Source organism: Gracilinanus agilis, chromosome 5 (assembly GCF_016433145.1).
Source record: "Gracilinanus agilis isolate LMUSP501 chromosome 5, AgileGrace, whole genome shotgun sequence".
In the NCBI taxonomy this organism is placed as follows: domain Eukaryota; kingdom Metazoa; phylum Chordata; class Mammalia; order Didelphimorphia; family Didelphidae; genus Gracilinanus; species Gracilinanus agilis.
Genome location: NC_058134.1, coordinates 155024499 through 155043867, shown reverse-complemented (window position 1 = coordinate 155043867; position 19369 = coordinate 155024499). Strand labels below are relative to the sequence as shown.

Sequence of the window (19369 nt, the reverse complement as noted above, 5' to 3'; positions counted from 1 at the left end):
ACACACACACACATATATCTTGTTTATACATATTTGCTTTTTTCCCCTCCTTAAATTGGGATTTTCTTGAGGGAAAGACCTTTTTTGGTATGTCTTTTTGTAAACTCCAGTACTTAGCACATTGCTTTAGCACTGGCATCCACATATGATTGTTTGATTGATTAAAATGTGAATGAAATTATGTCTTCTGATTCCAAATCTAAGTTCTTTTTATTACATTGTGCTAAATAAAAACTTTAAAAAGTTGAGATTCAGGTAGTAAACTCTAATTTATCTGTACTTGTTTTGTTTTAAATGAGAGTATAGGAGGAAAAGCAAGAATATCACATATATTATTAAAGGCAGTGAGAAGGGCGCTATCAAGCATTTCTTAAGAGTCTTTAAAAACTATTCTTTATGAAAAGATCCACCACTTTGAATGCCTTTACTTATTTATAGCCAGTTATTCTTTGACAATCTTTTGATGTAGATCAATGATGGGCAGACTTTTTAAAGAGGGGGCCAAAGGAAAGGAAATGCTCATCTGTCAGTCTGTTTCTAAGGCAACTCTTTCAAAGTTTCATCGTATTGTATTCTACTCATTCATCAGATTAGGAATAATGTGCAGCCCAATAGAACATTTCAGGGGGCCACATCTGGCCCACGGGCCATAGTTTGCCCATCACTGATGTAAGTAATTCTAGTAGTATCTCCATTTATAGGTGAGTAAACTCAGCTTCAGTTTTCCCAATAATTTTTATGTAGTTAAACAGCTAATGTCAAAACTGAGATTTATGTTTAGGTTTCTTTACTCCAAAGTCAGAATTCTTTTTGCTACATTATTCCAGGAAAGAAAGAATCCTAAGGAATACAAAAAATTCTAAGACATACAGATGTTTCACATTTTTGTAACTGAAAGTTGGCTATAGAAAAAGACTTATGTTAATGTAAAAGTACAGTATTTGTTGTTATATTTTTTGTTTTTGTTTTTTTACAGCCCATAAATTTTGGTGTGAACAGATTAAGAAGCACACAAACAGCTGCACAGGTAGCTTTAAATGTTCCTGAAACAAGAGTAACGACTTTGGAAAATGGACTCAGGGTAGCCTCTGAAGACTCTGGGCTCTCAACATGCACAGTAGGTAACATAGGTAGCCTTTTTTTGAGGGGAGCATTCATTTGAATGGGACAACAACTGACTTTAAATCTACTGATCTTCAGGACTTAGAACCTTTGCTTGATAGATTCCTAGTAGCGATGTCTCTGGTTTTCCAGTGATGGCCATGTACCCAGAGTATGAGAAGTTACTAGACACCCTTTCCAGTGTCTCCTTTGAGCTCTTTGTTATGGTAGCAAGTGTAATTTTGTAGTGTCTTGTAATAGCTTTAATGGCCCCAAATCTTGAATCCTGTTCAGTACTGTAAATGAATTATTAATTTGCTATAGCAATGCATGACTTTATATTAATATTGGATGTGATATTTCAGGAAGAAGGGGTGAGGTCACAAACCAAAGTGGATGGTGTTTTGTTAATTTTTCTTTTTTTAATTTAACAAGGTTGGGCTTTGGATTGATGCTGGAAGTCGATATGAAAATGAGAAGAATAATGGAACAGCTCACTTTTTGGAACATATGGCTTTCAAGGCAAGTTGTCAGATTTGTTTAAATATATTTTCTTTGTGAGATGATAAATACTGAGTCATTCACTCAACAGTAATAATGATTACTTATATGTAGGGGAGCATATGTTATTAATTTCTGCTGTACAGTCTTCCATTGTCTTTGATGGTCTTCATTTGCAACCTTAAAATGTTGGTGATTCTTAAATTTAGACTAAAAAACTAAGGATCTAAGGATAATCTGAATGGGCATCTCTCAGAAGGAAGGAAGAGGAGGAAAGAAAGGAAGGAAGAATGAACTTATTAAGTATCTGCCATTTTTCAGGCACTGCTAAGCTCTTTGCAAATATTATGTCCTTGCAGCAACCCTGGGGGGTGCTATTATGATCACCAAATTAACTGAAGAAACTAAAGCAGCAGAGGTTAAGTGACTTGCCTAGGCTAGTATCTGAGATAGGATTCAAGTTCAGGTCTTCCTGGCTAATGCCAGGGCACTATCTGGTACACCACTGAGGCACCTCTAAAGCCTGATGTACTTTTCCCTTAAGCACTCAAAGCAGTTTACTTGAAATTAACCTCACCTTGTATTCTTTCTTGTCTTTGTATATGATCTTTAGAGGACCTTTCTTATGTGCCCGCTATGTATGATTTATTTGTAGTATTTGTATGTCATCTCACCCTCCTCACTTTAAGCTCCATAAGCCAGAAAGTCTAAACTTTGTGCCTTACCTGTTGCCTAGGTGCAGTGCTTTGAGCATAATAGGCACTTAAAAATAATTGTTGTTCTTGGAGGTACCACTTTCACAACCCTCAGAATACTTCAGTTGGCAAAAAAGGGAAATGACAAATGCTGAAAGGGCTGTGGAAGAATGGGTATTGAATATACTGTTGGTGCAATTGTGGACTGGTCCAACCACTCTGGAAAGAAGTTTGGAACTCTGTTCCAAAAGCTATAGTTCAAAGCATATTGTTACTTGATCTTTCCCTGAAAGAGATAAAAGAAAGAAATAGGGCCTATATGTCAAAAATATTTGTAGCAGTCCTTTTTGTTGTGGCAAAAAATTGGAAATTGAGGGATGTCCATCAATTGGGGAATAATTGAATAAATTATGGTATATGAATGTGATAGAATGGTACTATACTGTATAAGAAATGATGAAGAGAATGATTTCAGAAAAATCTGGGATGACTTTTGTGAACTGATGCAATGCAAAATAAGCAAAACTAGGAGAACAATTTACACAATAATAGTGATATTATAAGGATATCAACTTTGAGAGATTTAGTTGTGCTTATCAACATAATGACTAACCACAGTCCGAAAGGACTCATAATAAAACTCAGAGTGCAGATTGAAGTGTATTTTCTCTCTTTTTTTTTTTATTGGACATAGCTAAGTTGGGAATTTGTTTTGTATAACTGTGTTTATTTGAAATGGTGTTTGTTTTGTTTGTTTTACCTTCTTGGTGATTGATGGGGAGGAAAGAGGGAAGGAGTGAACTGGAATTGAAAATAAATTTTAATTTTAAAAAATATTATTTTTGTTAAATTGAGATCTGTTCAGTGGACTTAACCAACTGTCTTAACTCCTCATTTTGTTTCAGGGCACCAAAAAAAGATCACAGTTAGATCTGGAGCTTGAGATTGAGAACATGGGTGCTCACCTCAATGCCTATACGTCAAGAGAACAAACAGTATATTATGCCAAGGCCTTCTCAAAAGATTTGCCAAGAGGTATTTATTTTTTGTATTTATAAAATTCTAGAAATATTTCTTGAAGGATATTTTATTTCTTTTGAGGTTCATCTTACTTTCCATTTATATTTTCTCATGAGAGCTTTATAAGAATAGAATTGTAGCATTGGAATAGACCTTAGTACACTTCTAGTCCAACCCTTTTTTTATTTTTTAAAACCCTTACCTTCCATCTTGGAGTCAATACTGTGTATTGGCTCCAAGGCATAAAGTGGTAAGAGCTAGGCAATGAGGGTCAAGTGACTTGCCCAGGGTCACACAGCTGGGAAGTGTCTGAGGCCAGATTTGAACCTAGGGCTTCCCGTCTCTAGGCCTGGCTCTCAATCCACTGAAATACCCAGCTGCCCCCTCCAACCCCCTTTTTAATGGATGAATCCTTTACAATACAAACAGTCATCTGTGTGAATATCTCCAGTTATGAAGAACTCACCACTTTATAAGAGAACTAATTGCATTTTTGGATAACTTGATTATTTGAAACTTCTTTCACATATTTAACTGAAATCCTTTTAATCTCAACCCATTGATTCTATTTATTCCATTTTAGCAGAATAATTCTTATTATTCCTTTTCTTTAAGACAACTTTTAGAATATTTCAACACATTTAAGTCTAATCTTCTGTGTAAATATACTCAGCTTTTTCAAGTTGTTTTTAGATCATCCCATCATGATAGTAGTCTGAAAGACTACTACTTTTGGATGCCTTGTTGCCAAAGGTGCCTGCTAAAACGTGGTATCCAGAACTAACAATATTTATTCCATGTATATTCTCATCAAGACAAAGTGACACCTCTACTTCCTCATTCTGTATATTATATTTTGTCACTTGAGATTGAGTTAGTTTTTTGGTTCCCGTTTCTCACAATTGGTTATATTTAGTGTGCAGTCAACTAAAATCACATTCTTCTTCATATGAATTTCAGTCTTGTTAAGGTTTCTCCAACCTGTAAGATTAATAGAATGGACTTAATAGAATGTAAGGTTTCCCAGCTGTAAGATTGAATTACAAAAGCTACTGATTATTGATCTGCATTGATAGAGGGAGTTCTCAGCTGACTTTTCATTACTAATGAAGACATAAGTCCAGACAAAAAAGAGAAATATTTGTTAAATAATGAATCATGTCCCCGTTTTTTATTTCTATAAACAATAGTCTTTTGTTTACATTTTATCTGTTGTATTTCACTCATCTGTTTTTCTTTTTTATCAAGCACTAGGTAGCTTTGATGCAATTTTTTAATTTTTGTTTTTCAATCAGTCTTATTTCACTGATATAGAAAATTCTAGTAAAGAATCTCATTCTACCCAAGTATATTGGCATGCAACTTAATAGTCTTACAAAGTGGCCTAGGGGACTAAAAGGTTAAGTAACTTTACCTGCCTCACACAGCCAGTATATTTTACAGACAAACTTTGAATTCAGGTTTTCCTGCTTCTCAAGGAAGCTCTCAAAAAACTAGACCATGATCTATTAAAATGAAAATTACAATCCTTGAATTTTTCCATTCATTTTTATTTTAATAGCTGTAGAAATTCTTGCTGATATAATTCAAAATAGTACATTGGGAGAAGCTGAGATTGAACGTGAACGAGGTGTTATTCTCCGAGAGATGCAGGAAATTGAGACCAATTTGCAAGAAGTTGTTTTTGATCATCTTCATGCTACAGCTTATCAAAAAACTGCTCTTGGACGAACAATATTAGGACCAACAGAAAATATCAAGTGAGTTGTATTTTTCTAAGGGTTTTGTGATACCAGGAAATAATTTGGCAAATCATCAGTCATAGGCTACTGTAAAAGAGCCTTATTTCTTCCATGCTTGGGAGTGTGAGCCTAGATATTCTAGATTTCATGGTTTAATCATGTAAACATGCAAACATAACCATTTATTAGTTTGTTGCTCTTAATCTTGTGTAATTTCATGACTCCCTAATAAATGTTTGTTGAATTGGCACTTAAGTTTACTAGCTCTTGAAATTAGGAAGAATCATTTATTAGGCAAGATTTCATTTTGAGTCAAAGCTCCTCTGATATATAGATGAGATATACAGATGCCTCTGTCTTTTTCTTTAGTATGAATATGCTGGTTGAAATGCTTCTTTCTATACATATGGCATATGTTATTATAGGACAACATATTCATGGGCATATTTGAAGTCAAGGGTATTCAAATTTTCTTATTTTTCCCTTTTAACCACCTTTATTTTTCCATTTTCAGATCTATAAATCGTAAAGACTTGGTGGAATACATAACAACACATTATAAGGGTCCAAGGATTGTGCTTGCTGCTGCGGGAGGTAGATAACCAGAAATGAAAAGTATTTGTTATGTTTTATGTCCATTCTTTTAGGGTTCTTTTCTTTAGTTTAAACCGGTTGGGAGGTGTTCCTGTGTAGCTCTTCATTTAATGGCTAGTTAACTTAAGTCTATAAAAAGCTTAGATAGAGGAAAGAGGGAAAAGAACAATATATTTCATTGATTTTGAAAGATATACACTTTTTTGTGTCTTATGTACAAGCTTCAGTTATAGAACAAATTATGAACTATTTCCAGGTTGTAAAGTTAAGAACTAGAGATATAGTGGAATACATTTTCCCATGAAGGATAGTTTAATTTCTGGAGACTAAGTTTGTTTCTCTAACATATATTTATTGAGTTTTAGCTTTTGAACTCTTTTGAATGAACAGTGACTACATTTCCACTAAGTCTGCTCTCAGCAAGATGTGGAACTGGTCAGTGTATTGTGGGGGTAGGTAAGTAGAAAGTACTTGAAGTTTCCATTGGAAACAAAGGCAGTGGAATGCTAGGATATGACAGTAAAGCTCCTTGAAGTTTAGTGCCATTTGTTTGGTGGTATAGTGACAGAAAACACTGAATCACTGGAGGGCTTTGAGTTACATCTTTTCCCATGGCTGTTTTAAGTTAACCACCAAGATACTTTGCTTCTCCTTTTGCAGTTTTTTCCAGTTTTTTCCGTTCATTCTAGATTGACTGAAGGGTTATAAGTGTCTCAGTTCATCTTTGTGTTCCTTATGCTTATGAGATGATCTTGCATATACTTCAATATCTCAAAAGATTTGCGATTTCAATGGAAAAGAGTCTTAGTTCAGTTCAACAGCCTACTACATGCAAGGCCCTGTGCTAGGCTATAAAAGATACAAGTACAAAAACAAAATGCCTGTCCGTCAGTCAATATTTTTTGAGTGTATGCTATATGCTAGGCACTGTGCTAAGCTTTGGGTATATAAATATGAGAAAGAAAAGCAGTCCCTGCCTTCAAGGAGTTTATAGTTTAATGGGGGAAGATAACACACAAAAGGAAAGTGAAAAGGGAGATAGGAAGAGAAGGTACCCTGTAAGGGGGCATGATAGAAAAAGAGTACAATCTGGTGGGAAATAAAGAGATAGTTGACCTGGGTGCCCTCCTTCAATGGAGGTTCTGACCTCAACTAATGGGGGCAGGAGATGGATGGAGGGGATGAGAAATAAACAGTAAATACTAGGCAATTTGAAGAGGGAAAGAGCACTAATTACTGGAGGATCAGGAAAGTCTTCACTAAAGAGTTAGTACCTAAATTGAACCTTGAAAGAAAATAAGAATTCTGACATACAGATGTTCATTTCCGGTATTGGTGTAAAGGTAGGACATAGGATGCCAAATTCAAGGAACAACTGGTAATCTAGTTTGGTTGAAAGGCAAAGTTAATAAAGATTAGTAATACTTTTAAAAGGCTAGAAAGGCTCAGGTTAGTTTGTGGAAAGCCTTAACACCAGATTAAAGAATTTGCGTTTAGTTATGTGACTTAGACTATAAACATTCAGAGATATTTTGTTTTCATTTTAGGAGTGTCTCATGATGAACTGCTTGACTTAGCAAAGTTTCATTTTGGTAATTCTTTATCAAGATGTGAAGGAGAAATACCAGCTTTGCCTGCCTGCAGATTTACAGGAAGTGAGGTAAAATCATAAGAAGTGAAGTAAGGGAAGCTATCTAAAATAGAATTTTGCATTGATTTCCTTGTAATATCAATATGTGCATAAAATATATAGAAAAATAGTTAGCTAGCTACATATGTGTGTACATGTCTTTTCTTTTTTTAAAATAACCCTTACCTTCTGTTTTTGAGTTGATACTAAGTATTGGTTCCAAGACAGGAGAGTAATAAAGGCCAGGCAATTGGGGTTATTGCCTGGGGTCACACAGCTAGGAAGTGCCTGAAGTCACATTTGAACCAAGGACTTCCTGTCTCCAGGTCTAAGTGCACTATCCACTGAGCCACTCAGCTGCTCCTATATGTTTCCAATAGGAATGGTAAATGGAGACTTAAGTCTCAAATCTATCCACAGAGTAAGAATGAACAAAGTAAGCGACATTTATTAAATGCCTGCTATGTGCCAGGCTCTATTCCAAGTGCTGAGGATACAAACATAAGCAGAAAGACAGTTTCTGATCTCAAGAAACTTAAAATTTAATGGGAGAAAGCACTACATAAGAGGGAGCTGGAAATGAGAGTAGTGGGAAGGAGGAGGAGTGTGAAAGTAGGGCAAAGTAAAAAATATAGCACAGCTTGAGGAGAGGACTGAAAGTTGAAAATTTGGCCAACTTAGGCCCTTCCCCAAAGTGGAAGTCTTTGGGGGGATTCACCAGTGGGAGAACGAGGTCAGCACAGCAGAGGGACATGCCAGGGTGAGAAAGCCATGGAGGATAAGTTGCCAGGGTGACACTGCAGGTTGACCATGATATTGAAATCTAAAGATGGAAGCCCAGCCAGGAGGAGGCAGCTCGAATGGGATGGAGAGCTTCAAGAAAACCAACAATACTGATTTGTTTGTTGCTTTTAGCAATTCACTGCTACCTTGCCTTGTGTAAGGATGGATGTCACCAACTGTCACCAACAGCCTTCTTCTGGCTCTTTTTGTCCCATCCCCCATCTTGCCTATCTGCCTCATTTCTTTTTTCTGAGGAGAGTTAAATTTTAAGGTCCCAATACAAATTTTTTCCTATATTGCCATTTACTTAATATGTCTGGTTTACTGACAACCAAGCTCTACCCCAGAGTTTAGCCATTGGTTTGTACCCCTAAAAACAGGTAAAAGATAACCTTCTAGTCTCCATTCATGAGGACAGTGATGGGAACCAGGTTCAGTTAGGGAACATGGAGAAGAAGGGAATCATTTTTCTCTGTTAGCTGTAAGCATCTTTGGACAGGTTAAGTGGAGATTAGCATACTTCTCCAGTCCTAGGAGCTTTGCTATCATTTGACTTCCTAAGAGTGAACAAAACTGAATAAAGATACACAAAAACACATATATACACACAAACACACCTAACTTTCACAGGAATAACAATCTTAGAAACTAGTGCAAAACCAAAAAACACTGATGTCGAACCTATAGGAAATGGGGGAGATTAGATTCCTGTGATCACAAAAAAAACTAATCTTTCACTGGAAATTGCTGAAAATTCACTTTTATGCATACAACCTTTTATAATAAAAGATTAATGTTGATAATATGCACTTTTCCTAGCACAGTAACCATGAAATAACCCATAAAATGCAGGAGAGAAGAGGCAACATGGGACAGGAAGGGGAGGTACCAGGATGGGGGTTTGGGGTGTGTGTGTGTGGCTACGATGGCAGAAGAATCCTAAGGTAAAAAGGGGAAAGGGAAATCTGCCATCTTTAATCTTCCATAAGCCCATGCCTCAGGGTGAGTCTTAGCCCCCAGTCTGAGCTCAGAACTCTTGCCCTATGCAGGCTCTGTCCAGCCCAGAAAGATATATACCTACTGAAATCATGGAGCTTTTTTTCAAAGCATTAAAGTTTCTTATAAAACGTTTTCATATTTGGACTTGCATTTTATATTTTCTTAGCTAGAGCTGTGTTTTTTTTATCTTAATCTTAATTAGATTCGTGTGAGGGATGACAAAATGCCTTTGGCACACATTGCACTTGCTGTTGAAGCAATTGGTTGGTCTCACCCAGACACAATCTCTCTCATGGTTGCAAATACTCTGATTGGCAACTGGGATCGCTCTTTTGGAGGAGGAATGGTGAGTGCTCCTAAAGGCAGTTTTCCATTTAAAATAATATTGATTTAAATGACTGTATTCTTCACAGGGTTAGTCCTTTAATATTTTTGAATAAGCAATGTGAATTTTAATACTTAAAAAGTTAAACCTGGTAGCTGTGGATTTGTTTGCCTTTTGTTTATTTCTTGCCTTCTAAGTCAGTAATGATTTAAAAGAATTTGGAGCTGGTATTTCAACTCAGTGGAAAGCACTTTCTGCATAGAAAATGTGTTAGCTATCAGTTTAAAACAGTAAATTTAAGTTGAACATAACAAACATTTATTAAACACTTACTCTGTACAAAGTACAGTGTTAGGGACTAAAACCATATTAAGGTAAGACAGAAACAATTCTTACTTCAAGAAGCTTACATTATCACTTCTATAATGGAATATAAGTTTAAAGCATATTTGAAGAATGAGAGTTGCAAAGATAGTAATTGTATATGTCCTTGACAAAAAGTAAAACACATATGTGGTTTTTGACCAGACCTCTAAGTTCATTAGTAAGGGACTCCTGACCTGGAAGTTTCCTCAAACAATACAGAATGCCAATTTGTCTCTATGTCAACATAGAGAGTTACCTGGAGGCACTGAGAAGTTCAATGTCTTGCCCATTATTTCATAGTATATGTGTCAGACAAGGCTTAAAACCAAGTCTTCATGTCTCCAGCGCTGGCCCTCTCTATTTATCAGGCATTTTGCTTTACAAGACCTAACTACATATTAGAATCCAAATTCTCTTCTGCTGTCATAACATGTTATTTGGTTGAGAAGTATGATTGAGAGCCTCTAGTCCAATTATACCCAGCTATTCCTTCCATACAGATTCCACTTTTATTTTAACTGCCTTTCCTTTCTTTTTGTTTGTATTCTGCTCTTTGTTAAAATTTTTCATGGTTAGTTTATAAATTTAATAATCATTATGCCAATATAGTATAATTTCAGATTGTTGTTGTTCAGTTGTTTCAGGCATGTCCAACTTTTCATGACCCCATTTAGGATTTTCTTGGCAAAGATACTGGACTGGTTTGTCATTTCCTTCTGCTCATCTTATTGATGAGGAACCTAGGCCAATAGGGTAAAGTGACTTGCCCAGGGTTACACAGTTAGTAAGTGTGTAAGGCCAGATTTAAATTTAAAAAAAATGAGTCTTCCTGACTTTAGATTCAGCATTCTGTCCCACTGTGCCACCTAGTAGCCCCTATAATTTCAGATATCCCAGGCTAACAAGCCAAAGATGATTAAAAATTAAGTTCATAAGGAATGCAATTTTGCAGGTGATTTGGGAGCAATCACTATAAAACAATGACTTAATATTTGTAAATTCATTTCAACAGATACTGAAGTGCTTACTGTGTGCAAAGCATTGTGTTTAAAGTTGTGTATACAAAGAACTAAGATAACCCTCTCCTTTTTTTATAATCACTTTCTTTAACTCTTCTAAGATTCTTGTTGATCTTATGCCCAGTCTGCATTGTTCTTTGAGGCTTTGCTTGTCTTCAAATCATTGTCTTCTTTGTTTTTTTGAGTTTTTCTGTCACTGTGGTTGGTTTTATAGTCAGGCCCTTTTTTTTATTTGCTCATGTTTTTAGCTTACTACTTGAGTATGGATTTTATGTCAGTTTTGAGCTCTGCTCACTTGTGGAGGGAGTGTCTGGCCAGAGTGTCTGTCTTTTAAGCCCTTTTGCTGCTTTCACTGCTCATTTGGGGTAGGGGTGGGGAGTATCTATAAGTTTTTGGTGTTTCCAAAGGTCTGGGGATGGGTCTGTTCACTGCCTTCTTGATCTGCAAATTTGTGATTTGGTTGAGCCTGTTGACTTGTGTATAGTTGAGTTTCTGTAGTCTGTAGCTGTACTCAGCCGCAAAACTGGGAGGTTTTGTAGGTTCAGAATGACTGACCTGTTTTGGTTTGGGTCTCTTGCCCTGGTTTATTTCAACATAGGCTTAAGTGCATGGCTAATTGTTAGAACTAAGTTTTCAATCTGCTTTCTTGGGCTCTTAGCCATACAGCCATGGTTCTGGAACTTGTTCCTTGCTCCTTGGTAGGACCCCTGCTCCTTGGAGGTTACTTCTCTCCACTGTAGAACTATGACCAGGGGCTGGATAATGGACACCAGATGCCAGGTGGCACTTGTTCCTGCTCCTAATACTATTACAGAGGTCTCCTGGGATTCTCTTCCTGCCTAGGTGCTCATTTTCTTCCTTCATCCTTGGGGGAAGGGAAATTCCTTCCTCTCAGCAGCCCTGCAGCTGATTGTCAAAGCTGAACTTCTAGAGACCTGCTTTTCTTTCACTTATCTCACAACTTAACTCCTCTTAATATCTGTCCTTTTAAGGAAAACCCAGCCCAGGGACTGTTAACTATACCAAGTATAAGAGAAGAGAGCATCATCTGTCCTGGTACCAAATAATTGTTTCTTCCTAAACAGATTCCTTTAGAAATTATTCCTTTCATTCCTTAATCTCTCAGTAAAACAATCCTAACCCCAACCCATTTGATTGGCCTGAAGTGTTGGGGCTAGAATTGGAAGGGGGTGTGACTTGAAGCTCTTCTTAAAGATCTTTAGTGAAAGAGATTCCAAAACTTCCCCATGGTAACCAGAGTTTAATGGCTTGTTGCCTTCAGGAAGTTCATTCAGCAGATGTTTGAGTAATATGTAACACAACATGATATAATAGAAGGTGTGCTGGATTTAGAGCCACAGAGCTTAGATCAAATTTTGATTGTTTCTTGCTATCTTTGTTATCTTGGGCAAGTTACTTAAAACTGTCCTGGCCTCAGTTTCCTTATCTGTGATGCTAGTGTTAGATTAGATGATCTAGTTCTAAATGCCATTATTTCTGTCTTGTAAAACATTGTGTTGGGTGCTTTAGGAAGTGCAAAGAACCATAAGATGTGGTCCATGCCTCCTGGAACTAAAGAGTCTGGTAGAAGAGATAAGATATGTGCATAATTATAAAGTAGGGTAGACTGTGAAAGGATAATAAGTTCAAAATGCTTGAATGGTTCCAAGTAGATGAGATTACTTTTGGCTGGTGAGGATTTGGGGAGAAAACTGTTTGAACAAGAAAGAATAAGTAGACCTAGGGGAGGGATACTCTTTGCCAATTAAATATTTAAAGGAAAGGAATAGAAGTGGAGAAGTAACAATAGAGGGTGATCTGAGGCAGGTCCAGGACTTTTGCATAAGAAATTCTTTGGGCTCAGAGTCTACTTTTATGTTTTGTTCTGGGCAGTTAGTCCTGTGGTTTACTATGAGAAAGAGGCAGAGCCACGAAATAGTAAATAGGCCCTGCAAACATCATCTTTGGCTATAGCTGGAGGAAAAATGGCATTTGTGGAATGAGTCTGAGCTGTCAGTTGATTGTTATACTTGTGCATCTCATACTCTAGATCAGAGATTTTTTCCTTCTTTATGTCATGGATTCCTTTGGCAGGCTGGTGAAGCCTTATGTACTCTTCTTAGAATAACATTTTTAAATACATAAATTTAAAACACTTAGAATTCCAAAGGAAAACAATTCTATTGAAATACAGTTATCAAAATACTTTAAAAGTTCATGAACCTGTGGGAGCAGAAACACAGAATAAAAACATTTCCTTGATTACATGGGGATATGATCTGGGATGTAGACTCTAAATGATCACTCTAATGCAAATATTAATACTATGGAAATAGGTCTTAATCAATGATACATGTAAAACCCAGTTGAATTGCTCATTGGCTACGGGAGGGGTGAGTGAGGAGGGAAAGGAAAGAATATGAATCATGTAAACATGGAAAAAATTTCTAACTAAATTAATTAGATATAAATTTAAAAAAATAAAAAATCCTATCCATATAAAATAAAATAAAAATAAAAGTTCATGAACCTTCTGATCCTAGGTGTCTGTCCTAGATTGTAGTAGCATTCAACAATAAGAAATGGAATATTTCCAATTTCCTCATCTATAAAATGAGAAAACTTGATTAGATGGTTTCTAAGATCTTTAACTTTGAAGAATGACAGTACTATCAGTGGAAAGAAGGAAGTCAAAAGGTTTTAGGGGAAAGATGGTAGGAAATCAATTTTGGGTATGTGGTGTATGAGGTGCCAGCAGTACATATTTGTGGAATTTTCCAGTTTGCAAGTTGGGAATACAGGATTGCTTGGGACTAGATATTTAATTCTGGGAATCATTCACTTAGAGAAAACAATTTGAACATAGAGGATGGATAAAATTACCAGTATTGAGAGAATTGTAGAAAGAAAAGAGAATGACAGAATAGCTGGGGTAGGGAAGGGCCACTTAGAATTAAAATTTACCAGCCAGAAGAAGGAAGAGAACCAGCAAAAGACCAATTGGAGAGGCAGGATCCAGGAGCATGTGGTGTTATAGAAATGAAAAGAGGAGAGGATTTCAGGACTAAGTTGTCAGCAGCATCAGAAGCCAAAGAGAGGTCAAGTAGGACAAAGACTCAAAAGCCCTGTGGAATTTAAAGATAAAGGGGTTCATCTGGGACCTTTGAAAGAACAGTTTTAAAAGATGGAAACCAGGTGATTTCCAGGAATTTAGGAATGAGTGCTGTGGTTTGTGAGGAAGTAGCAGCACAAAGTACAGAGTATTCTTTCTAGAGGTTTGACAATGAAGAGGAGAGGATATTAGGTTTGGAGGATATAGGTAGTAGGGTCAAGGAACAGTATTTTAATTCTAACAAAGCTCTTTGTGGCCTTTAGTAATTCTAGAATGTTATTTCTTCCTACAGAATTTGTCTAGCAAGCTTGCCCAGATAGCCTGTCATGGAAATCTATGTCATAGCTTCCAGTCCTTCAACACTTCCTACACAGATACAGGACTGTGGGGACTCTATATGGTTTGTGAACCAGCTACTGTTGCAGACATGATACACTTTGCTCAAAGAGAATGGTGAGAAAATAATACTAGATACACGAGTTTAAATCTCTGTGGTTTATTAGTTAGATCGAAAGTTTTCATTTACTGTGTTTCTAATAGTTATATTTCAACAATTTGTTGAATAAAAATCTGTATTTGGTAGGGAAATCTAAGCCAGATTTTAAGGATTACCCTTTGTTTCTCTAGGCAAAACTTAATTTTTCTTAAAAAGGAGCCATTTTTCAGTTAATTAAAAGAGTAATTTATGCAATCTCCCATTTATCTTGCCAAGTCTAGACTAGTTAAATTTAGGAGAGGTGGCAAGGTGGGGTAGACATTTGATTAGTAGTCAACTATGTTTCATTTTTTCTTCAGATTTTTCTCCCTGTACCCATTCACTAAAATACCACTTGTTACTTATCTAGCCCTCTCAAAGCCTTTTAAAGTGCTCCTCAACATAACTATTAATTTCTCTTTAGGAAACGCAAGTTTCCAAATAATGCCTTTGAGAAAGTGATCTATATATATTTTAAAATATTATTTCTAAGCATGATTTGCCCACAATCTTTGGAATGGGGAAAATAAACATATTTTAAAAACCAGTTTAAAAAAACCTAGTGAATGATAGTTATTGATCTACCATTTTCTGTCAGTAAGAATAACCTTATGACCTGTCAATCATAAGGTTATTATGGCAAGTTATTCTTGTGGAAGTCATACTGGCACTTAGTGTCACTACTTCCTTTTCTACATGTTTACTGACTTCCCCTTTAATGACATAACCTAGAATTTTGCTAAGAATTGAAGACAGATTCATTGCCCGATAGTTTGCTTTATTCTACTCTCCCCACTTTTTTTAAAAACCGGGACAATATTTGACTTTCACCAGTTTTCTAGTACTTCTTTCATTTTCTGACATCTTGCAAAGATAACAGTGCCTCAGCAACAACATTGGCAAGTTCTTTCAGTGTCCTGGGATGTAGTTCATTTGGGCCTAATGAGTTGGATTAAAAAAAAAAAATCCTTACCTTCTGTCTTAGAATTGATATTAAGTATTGATTCCAAGGCAGAAGAACAATCAGGACTAGGCAGTTTGGGTTACTTGACTTGCCCAGGGTCACACAGCTATGGTCACATTTGAACCCATGACCTCCTGTCCCCCATCTGGCTCTTTAACCACAGAGCCACCTAGCTATTCTCCTAATGAGCTAAATTTATGGCAGCCAGTATTCTTACTATCACTACTTGGCTAACAGTACACAATTTTTATTTATTTTCCTTGGTAGGGAAAGAAGCAAAATAATGATTGTTGTTCTGCCTTCTTTCTAGCTGCACTATTCTGTCCCTTCCATCATTCCTTATCAGCTAAAAAAAATCCTCATTTTTTTTGTGTTCTTAGCATTCCCCCCACTCACATCATTGTGAGCCTTTAGTGCACATGCTGTTTTTAAGGATCATGCCAGGCCTTTGTCTTTATCCTCCTTTACCCATCCTTGCTTGTCATTTTAAAATCTAATATAATCTCTGTACAACCATATCTGCCCTTTGAGATCATCTTTCCTCATTCAAATCAATTCTCTTTGTCTTCAGAATTTTTAACAATTTCCTACCCCTCCAGGATTGATTCCTGTGTAGAATCTTATATCATATAATCCTTCCCAGCCTTTCCTTGAACCCTTTCAGATTTGGTTTCTAATGCCAGACTCTGCACAGCTTTACTTTCCTGTCATATTCTAAAATGGAGCAGCCCCTTTTCCCAAGCTACCCTTATTTCTACTCTAGCAATCATTTTCTCCTTATTGGTGAGAATCAGAACTGGAAGAGTGGTTCCCCTTGTTAGCTCTTCCTTTACTCTTTCTGGTGTGAAATTATGATCGAAGCCAGTCAAGGAATTAATAGCTACTCTTTATTTTGAGAAGGAAGTATTTCCCTCTTAGGAGAGGGAATGATTTGTTATCCAGAAGTCTGTAGAGCAAGCTAACTAGCCTGTCTCAGGCCTTGTTCTTTTTCCTGAACTCGAGTCTCCTCTTTGTGACTAGGTCAGGGATTCTTTTTTTTCAAACCCTTATCTTCTATCTTGGAATTAAATCTAAAGCAGATTTAGAGTTGAGTGACTTGCTGAGAAGTATTTGAAGTCAGATTTGACCTCACAGCCTGACCTCTATCCATTCTGCAACCTACCCCTTTACATATGTATATCTGTAAGAAACTCCTCTACCAATGAAGTTCAACTGAGAAACCCAGAAACCTGCTTAGGGAACTGAGAAATTAAGTGACTTGACCAGGGTCATAATATGTCAGAGATGCGGTTCAAATCCAGGTCTTCCTGGATCTAAGCCAGGATTCCTATTTACTATACCATTTGAGCTTGTCTTAGGTCAGGGATTCTTAACCTGGAGTCTGTGAACTTTGAAAACATTTTGATAATTTTTATTTCAATATCACTGATTTTCTGAGTTATTTTGTGTATTCTAAAAAGGGGTCCAAAGGCTTTACCAAACCAGCAAAAGGAGTCCATGACACAAAAACAGTTGAGACTTCTTGTTCTAGAAGTCTAAGCTTCTCAGTTTATAAATGAGGAAGCTGAATGCAAAGATGAATGATCTTTTATCATTCAGCTGATTAGAAAGAGGCTGAGATCTAGAATTAGATTACTTTCCAGTTCAGTAGCCTTTCCACTAGAAAAAAGAACAACACTTCCTGGCTGCTAGCCAGTCCTTTGTGTCCAGCTACTAGACTGTTTTTATTTACATTTGACAGTTGAGGTAACTGAGGCTTTAGAGAGACTAAGTACCTAGGAGAAGTGACATTTGAACTCAGGTATTCCAGATTCCAAGCCCATTGTTCTATCTACTAACACCAGTACCTACATACCCGTTACTTCTCCCAAATGCTCTCCACTATGCTTCCAGGATTTCTTCATATGGATATAATAGATGACACATACTGCTTTAGTGTTTGCAAAGCTCTTTACATTGTCTCAGCACATCCTTTTGAAGTAAAGGGACTTTCGTAGGTGGGATTTGAACTTGTATTCCTAGTCTCAAATTCATTGCTTTTCACACAATACCTCCAGGTCCTAATGTCCTAATATTTAGTGCTGTTGCATCCTCATCACCCTAATGCATTCATAAGGTCCATCCTGTCACATCAACTCTGCTTCCTTGTGCCTCGTTACCCATATTTTGGGTATGGACTTTTCAAGACTTTAAAAATTACATTTCCAAGCATCTCTGCTGCAGTTCTTTTCATTAGATTTGCAAGCCTCTGGGTAGTTTCATTTTTTATCAGCCTCTTCATTGAATGCACTCCCACCTCTGGCCAGAAGCTTGTTCATTCTAATGGTCCAGGAATCCAAATCCTCTTTTCCCATCCCAGTTTTAACCTTATGTTCCCTCTCAAATCTGCCTTTCTCCTTCAGAGGGTAGCAGTGATGAAAATACCAAAGGGATTTCTTGCCTTAGACTTTGTATCCTTTAGCAAGGTTTTCATAATTCTTTCTGGAAATAACATTTGTGTTCACATCAACCACCAGAAGTGAGAGAATTGCCACCTGAGGGTGGCAAGGTTCTCAGCCCCAAGAAATATATTGGATCCTTCTAGAGATATGATTTTTGTTAAATAATATTTAGAAGTTTATTAAAATGCTTATCTCTAATGACAACTTATTCTTTTGTTAAATATAATATGAGACACTAACATGATGAAAAGCATTCCAGGATGATACAACAAAGATTCTTGTTAACTGTCATTTATTTATTCACACTGTTCAGGATCCGGCTCTGTACAAATGTCACTGAAAGTGAAGTTGCCCGAGCTAAGAATCTTCTGAAAACAAACATGTTACTGCAGCTTGATGGTAAGGCTGGAGGCTGGAGTTTCATTTTTATTTGGGGTGTATTTTGGTTTACTACATTTTTATCCTTTAAATAGGTTCCACTCCAATCTGTGAAGATATTGGTCGGCAAATGTTATGTTACAGTCGGAGAATTCCCATTCCTGAGCTTGAAGCAAGAATTGATGTAAGTTTTTAGATCTAGAATGAAGAATCCCATATCCCGAACACAATTTGAAATCTGATATATTGTCTCATTGGTCAGGGTCTCCTTAGTAAGCAGATTAAGATTTTTGTACAGATAAGCAATATAACTAGAGTTCAACTTTAAAGCAAGCATTTCTTGCTTTTACTCAAGGCAAATCCAAATATGTTAAGTCCTATCTGATTTTCTTCCTCTTTAGGCTGTTGATGCTCAGAATATTCGAGATGTATGCACAAAATACATTTATAATAAACACCCTGCCATAGCTGCTGTTGGTAAGCCTTCCCTGTTTGTTTGGTTGGTTTTTTGGGAAGGGGGAGAGGAAAGTAGTATTAGTTATGCTTTAACTGTTATTTCCTTTTTGATCTTTAGGTCCCATTGAGCAACTACCAGATTATAACAAAATCTGCAGTGGCATTCATTGGCTTCGAGAATAAGAAGATTTTAATCAAAAGATTTTGAAAATGTTATTTGTAAAGCTGGGAAAATTCAGGTTGTCCATCAAAAAAGTATCTGCAACCTAGTAGGAAAATGTGAGGTGGTATTTGTGTCACTTTTTGATTACAAAATAAGCAAACCTTTTGGCTCTTTCCGTTGGAGACTATGGGGTTTTTTGGTAATGGTAAGGGAAGTGATTGCCACCAGCTGCTGTTTCTGTTTAACAAATTAATTATCAGTAAGCTAAAAGCACAAATTCCACACTAGTAGAGTTTTTTTAAGTTTAAGAATGAAAATTTATACAGTATTTGCAGTTTTATTATAAAAACAAACACAACAAAGATTGTCAACTTTAGTCATTTCTTGGCTCGACTAGCATTCATCACTTGTTCTTGAGCAGCTTTTTTTGCTTTTACCATTTCGACAAGTTCCTAGAGGAAAAGGAAGAAAGGTTAAGGAAAAGGTTGAATTTAAGAATATCAAAATCAGAAAAATACTTAATCTAAGAACTTGTCAGGGAGATTTTGTTTAGCTTTTTGTGAGGACAGTATGGAATATAGTTTATATTTTACATCTACTATTCG

The 19369-nt window shown here is 36.5% G+C and overlaps 2 protein-coding genes across 6 annotated transcripts in view; one reads left to right on the top strand and one right to left on the bottom strand.

Moving 5' to 3' along the window:
* The window catches only part of PMPCB (peptidase, mitochondrial processing subunit beta), a 26511-nt gene extending 7632 nt beyond the window's left edge, over nucleotides 1–18879 (top strand). Inside the window, exons 2-13 of the mRNA XM_044678647.1 lie at nucleotides 977–1117; nucleotides 1537–1623; nucleotides 3203–3332; nucleotides 4879–5077; nucleotides 5574–5653; nucleotides 7201–7313; nucleotides 9268–9411; nucleotides 14180–14340; nucleotides 18081–18166; nucleotides 18241–18329; nucleotides 18547–18622; nucleotides 18720–18879. Of these exons, the coding sequence (XP_044534582.1) occupies nucleotides 977–1117; nucleotides 1537–1623; nucleotides 3203–3332; nucleotides 4879–5077; nucleotides 5574–5653; nucleotides 7201–7313; nucleotides 9268–9411; nucleotides 14180–14340; nucleotides 18081–18166; nucleotides 18241–18329; nucleotides 18547–18622; nucleotides 18720–18784 (1371 nt within the window). The 3' untranslated portion in view covers nucleotides 18785–18879. The remainder of the gene's footprint in view (nucleotides 1–976; nucleotides 1118–1536; nucleotides 1624–3202; nucleotides 3333–4878; nucleotides 5078–5573; nucleotides 5654–7200; nucleotides 7314–9267; nucleotides 9412–14179; nucleotides 14341–18080; nucleotides 18167–18240; nucleotides 18330–18546; nucleotides 18623–18719) is intronic.
* The window catches only part of DNAJC2 (DnaJ heat shock protein family (Hsp40) member C2), a 34908-nt gene continuing 34287 nt past the window's right edge, over nucleotides 18749–19369 (bottom strand). For all 5 annotated transcript variants that reach the window (XM_044678643.1, XM_044678641.1, XM_044678642.1 and 2 more), the window contains one exon: nucleotides 18749–19216. In XM_044678643.1, the coding sequence (XP_044534578.1) occupies nucleotides 19142–19216 (75 nt within the window). In that variant the 3' untranslated portion in view covers nucleotides 18749–19141. The remainder of the gene's footprint in view (nucleotides 19217–19369) is intronic.